This window comes from Temnothorax longispinosus, unplaced genomic scaffold, assembly GCF_030848805.1.
Source record: "Temnothorax longispinosus isolate EJ_2023e unplaced genomic scaffold, Tlon_JGU_v1 HiC_scaffold_729, whole genome shotgun sequence".
NCBI classification, from domain to species: domain Eukaryota; kingdom Metazoa; phylum Arthropoda; class Insecta; order Hymenoptera; family Formicidae; genus Temnothorax; species Temnothorax longispinosus.
In genome coordinates this window covers 1-4,807 of record NW_027270593.1, presented here as the reverse complement: position 1 = coordinate 4,807, position 4,807 = coordinate 1, and the positions used below count along the sequence as shown (strand labels likewise).

Here is a 4,807-nt window from a genome sequence, read left to right as displayed (position 1 = left end):
GGGTGCGTTCAGATTCCCCACCCGGGTGCCCCAAGCCACCCAAGCACCGTTCAGATTCTTTTTATTTCACCCAGGTGGCGTCCGAGTGTATCGTTCAGATTCCCCGCCAACACACCCGGGTGAGGGGAGAAAGCACTCTGTCTCTGACACAGGGTGCCGGCGGGTAGATTTTGCCGTCGAGAGAAAAGTGCGCGAATAGCAAACTGAACTCTGAAGTGAGGAAGGGTGCTTAATTTTACAATATGAATCGTAAGCTCCTGGTTACGGAGAATGGTTCTCCACTTATTGAGAATAATAAACTGGTCGTATGGAACGATGATGGTAAGTTGTTTACTGATGTGATTTTATTAACGTTCTGAACAACAGGAGGTTATGGTGAATGGTTTCTTCATCTGCACATTCGACATAAGTCCAAGTTTATGTCAACGTACAAAGAAATTCGTTACGTACTTAACGTAACGTAGCTTGTACGGTGGACTTATGCAATTCTTTGTCAATCTTCAAATGATTTATTTTTCTTTTATTTCAACAGATAATTGTCCGGTGTACCTTGATTTAACACCTGAAAATCTAGCATCTTTCAATCTGCGTGTTGAAATAAATTCCTCAGGCAAGTTATTGGTTTTAGTAACTTCTGTTTTACTAAATATTGTATGTGACACTATTTTATTCGACGAATCTTTAAAGATACATAATATATTAGTTGTATTTCTTATGCCACCCAGCTGGCCAAGTTTATTAATATTCAATTAATATTAAATAATAAATTTCAATTAAATAGTGAATTGAATATTAATAAACTTGGCCAGCTGGATCGATATAAGAAATACAACCAGTTGTTTTTAATTGTTTTCTGATTTAATAACTTATTTCTCAAATAATATATTTATTGGTGAACAGGTGAGACTTCAGTGCCAGAAACAGAACTGTTGTTCGATGAACAGCCTGTTGTAAATTCTGAAGAAAATAAAAAGTCAACAGTTAACATCTCTGGCAAGAAAGGTACGCATTTTTTTATATTGTAATTTTTTTCTTCTTATGCACTTTGTCTGCTTTATTCATTACCAATTCTTTTTTTGCTACAGGTGCAGCGTCATGGAAGGATGATTATGCCGTTAAAACTCTCATTGACGAATGGAAAGGACACGAGAGCTATTTCAAGAGCACTACCATTACTAATAAAAAAGTCTGGGAAATGATAGCTAGCAAGTTAAAAAAAGAGAACCCAATCTGGAACTATACCGGACAGCAATGTGAAGACAAATTTAAGGACCTTAGAAAACACTATGTAAAAGCTAAGGATCAGAATGAGAAGGGCAGTGGTCTTCCAGTTGCTACATGCAAGTTTTATAACGAAATGGATGATGTTCTTGGCGATAAGCCAGCTGTGAAGCCTGTGTCCATAGCTTCAACACTAAAGAGGCGTAATGAATTTGATACTCAGAACTGTTCAAGTGCATCTTCTGTACTCATAGGCAGCAGTGAAGGCGACAGTGAAAATGGATGTATTTCTACTCCTAAATCTAAAAAAAAGAAAAGTATTACTGAAAGAAACATCGAAAGGCTACTTACCATAAGAACAGAGGAATCTAAGAAAAAAGAAGAGGCGCAACAGAAGAGGCACACTGAGCGTATGGAGCGACAGGATCGTGCCATTGAGGTTTATCAAAGTGCAATGAACCGACTCCTAGAGAAGTTATAGGAGTTGTAAGTGGTGTATAGTTTTTCTCTGTTTTGACAATGTGCATTACTTTCTTTAATTCCTTTCTTGTTTTTTATTGTGGAGTTCCATATTATTGAAGCACTTGACACTTCCGTTGGCTACTAGAGAGACTAAGAAGGTCTATGACCAAAGATTAAATTAATGTATGATTTCGTTATTTGATACAGTTCTCCAGCTAGTCTGAGATGATTTCCGTTTATTGTGCAATTTTTGTTTTGTTCCTGATTTGCATTTACTCTTAATAGTACTCTTATTATTATTTAGTAGTATTCTTTTTTTTCTATATTAATCTTTAATAGTTTAAGTACTTCAGTCTCTTAAGTTGTAAAAAATCAAACTTACATAATTGTATGAAATTAATTGTATATAATTATAGAAGAGTTTGATTTTTTAAGGATTGGTCCTACCTCAAATATTTTTAAGATTTTTTTTAAATATTGTCAGCTTATGTACCTCCTATATTTTTATGTTAAAGGTATAAAAGAATTTAGACATGATTTAATAGTAAGAATGTAGGATATTAATTATCATACAAAAGATATAGGAGTTACATTTTTTTGTGATTGATGCTACCTTAAGTATTATTGGGGTTATTAGATTCTTTGCATATGTTGTCAATTCAGGTATTTAATGTGATTTAATGATTAAAGACTGAGAAACACTTTGAGTTATGTTAAGGATATATATATTTTTTGTAATATATAATTTTAAACATATAAGTTCTAAGGATATATATTTTCCAAGTAAAATGACATGATTGAGAATAAATACAGTTCTATAACAAATATTTATGCTTTGATTCAATTACTTTAGTTTCCATCAAGAAACCTTGTTTACTGACAAAATAATACATGATTAGAAGTGTTACATGACTATATTAAACTAAACAAGCGTTGCGAGATAATTCCTTTTTGCCACACCACCAGCATCATCTACATCTGCCACTGGGTCTTGAACAGCATGGACTTCATTTTCCTGGCCTTCTATGATGTATTCTTCTATGTTTTCATCAAGTTTTTCGAGGCAGATGTTGTGAAGAACTGTGCAAGCAATTATCACAAAGGGGATCATGTCCGTTCTATTCATGTCTAGATACTTCAGCCTCCGAAATCTTCCTTTCAACAATGCAAAAGCCCGTTCAATGACTTGCCTAACTTTAGACAGTATGTCGTTGAATCTTTTTTGAGCCTGCAAAGGAAAATGGCCTGATAATTTCATGGTTTAGACATGCAGCAAAAAAATTTAAAAAATGTTTACCATGTGAGAAAAACTAAAAAATGAAAAACTAATATGATTGTATAGATACAAGCACCGAAGATCCAAATAAAGTATGTGCGTACGGTGTACCGGGAAATCTCAGTTGCGCACAGAATAATTCGGACACAGCAGGTTGATGAATCGGACACAATAAGAACCCATAGCGGTTAGAATCGGATACAATGCTAATCGGACACAATTCCACATGGGTTTGTAATTTTCTGCGCAAATCGAGATCTACACATATCGACCGGTGCTTTAAATCATTGACAAGGTCTATAACTGTACAATTACATATAGGTTTACAACTTTCCGCACGAAGCGAAGTTCGTTTCACCTCGTCGATAGAAATTGTGTCCGATTGGCCCTGTGTCCGATTCCAACCGCTGTTTGTCCGTTTCTTATTATGTCCAATTAATTCAACCTGCTGTGTCCGATTTATTCTGTGCGTAACTGGGACTCATTCGTATGTACTCACCGCTGTAAGATTACCACGATCACGAAAAGCAGAAATACACCAACGCAAGACAGGGTAAGCTTTGTCACCAATGATGTATTCCTCGTTAGGGAAATATAACTGTCTATCCCTCTGCACTTCTGACCAAAGATCAGAATTCCTGAACACCCTTATATCACCGACAGATCCTGGGTAACCGGTAAAGCAATCCAGAAACACCAACTCAGAGTCGCATATAGCCTGAAGTATAACAGCATAGTTTTTCTTGTACGTCTTGTAGGACAGAGAGTCTTTCTGAAAAAGAATCATGGCAAGTTTAAGCATATCCGGTATTCAGAGATAATGTTTATTTTAATTTCAAACCTGCTCAACAAATTTTACGCATAAAATCATATTATGATTAGGATATTGGAAAAACTCATCAAAATAAATATTTGCATTGTCTTTTAAACTAAAAAACTTACATGTGGCTGCTTTATGGAAATGTGAGTACCATCCACAGCTCCAATTATGTCAGGTAGCACTGACAACCTCTGAAATTTCTCTTTCACTGTTGCTAATCTGTCTCCTCTTGGCCACTGTACGACATCTCCAGCGATGTCGTTCAAGGCTTGTACAACTCTCATAAAACTGACACTCAGTGAGCTTTTGCCCATATCAAATCTTTCCCCTACAGACCTGAAACAAATATATTTATTTACAGGCAAGGTTCCTTCATACTCACATAGTTCTAATTTTCTTGGTCGTAAATCACATATCAACATAATACACTTTAAAACCTGTAATTACATAGTTTTCATTGTCTCTTTAGAAAAATATTTTAAGAGCAACTTACCTGTAGGAGTCTGGTGTAGCCAACAACCAAAGGGTTGCAAGCAATTGCTTCCTGACTGGAATGGGAGGTTTCACACCAATATTTCCTTGTAAAGTTGGTGCCAATCTCTGTTCGAGCCGATTGTACGTTGTAGGTGTCATGCGAAAATGCTGTCTGAACTGTTCATGATGAAATTGTGGGATTGTACGTTCTATATAATCTAAAATTCTTGCAGGTTTACGTTGGGGTCCTCGCAACTGCAAATGTATTCGCATATCCAACTCATCGTCAGAGGCATCACTATCATTACTGCTGTCACTATCACTTTCCATTATCTCTTGTAAAAAATTATTGCTAATAGTCACAGCCAATGCTACAATTCCTCGGCGATCCATTAAAAGGTTAGGTATTTGTTGTTAGACGTTTTGTTTGTGTGGCGCCTTCATACGGCCCCCAGGTGCGTTCAGATTCTCCAGCCTACCGAGGCCACCCGACAGTAGCTCCGCCCACTCCCGATCCACCCTACCCTCACCCTCAGAATGAGAAATCTGAACGC

The 4,807-nt window shown here is 36.5% G+C and overlaps 2 protein-coding genes across 2 annotated transcripts; one reads left to right on the top strand and one right to left on the bottom strand.

Moving 5' to 3' along the window:
* The first annotated feature begins 13 nt into the window (after window positions 1–13).
* LOC139824973 (uncharacterized) lies at window positions 14–2,303 on the top strand. The gene is made up of 4 exons (XM_071797517.1): window positions 14–321; window positions 533–610; window positions 901–1,002; window positions 1,086–2,303. Exons 1-4 carry the CDS (start codon window positions 243–245, stop codon window positions 1,700–1,702), a joined length of 876 nt encoding a protein of 291 aa, XP_071653618.1. The 5' UTR covers window positions 14–242; the 3' UTR covers window positions 1,703–2,303.
* Window positions 2,304–2,439: 136 nt separating this feature from the next.
* On the bottom strand, window positions 2,440–4,801 carry LOC139824972 (uncharacterized). Its single transcript, XM_071797515.1, has 4 exons — window positions 4,273–4,801; window positions 3,902–4,115; window positions 3,459–3,731; window positions 2,440–2,911 (listed from the first exon to the last, which is right to left on the bottom strand). The coding sequence occupies exons 1-4, from the start codon at window positions 4,644–4,646 to the stop codon at window positions 2,606–2,608; spliced, it is 1,167 nt and encodes a 388-aa protein (XP_071653616.1). The 5' UTR covers window positions 4,647–4,801; the 3' UTR covers window positions 2,440–2,605.
* Between the last annotated feature and the right edge of the window lie 6 nt (window positions 4,802–4,807).

Excerpts from the sequence above, each read along its gene's own strand:
- LOC139824973 (XM_071797517.1), top strand. The coding sequence starts at position 243 with ATGAATCGTAAGCTCCTGGTTACGGAGAATGGTTCTCCACTTATTGAG. Across the intron at positions 322-532 it reads GGTCGTATGGAACGATGATG|ATAATTGTCCGGTGTACCTT; the intron begins GTAAGTTGTTTA and ends TTATTTCAACAG. Across the intron at positions 1,003-1,085 it reads TAACATCTCTGGCAAGAAAG|GTGCAGCGTCATGGAAGGAT; the intron begins GTACGCATTTTT and ends TTTTTGCTACAG.
- LOC139824972 (XM_071797515.1), bottom strand. The coding sequence starts at position 4,646 with ATGGATCGCCGAGGAATTGTAGCATTGGCTGTGACTATTAGCAATAAT. Across the intron at positions 4,116-4,272 it reads GCTACACCAGACTCCTACAG|GTCTGTAGGGGAAAGATTTG; the intron begins GTAAGTTGCTCT and ends TATTTGTTTCAG. Across the intron at positions 2,912-3,458 it reads ATCGTGGTAATCTTACAGCG|GCTCAAAAAAGATTCAACGA; the intron begins GTGAGTACATAC and ends TTTCCTTTGCAG.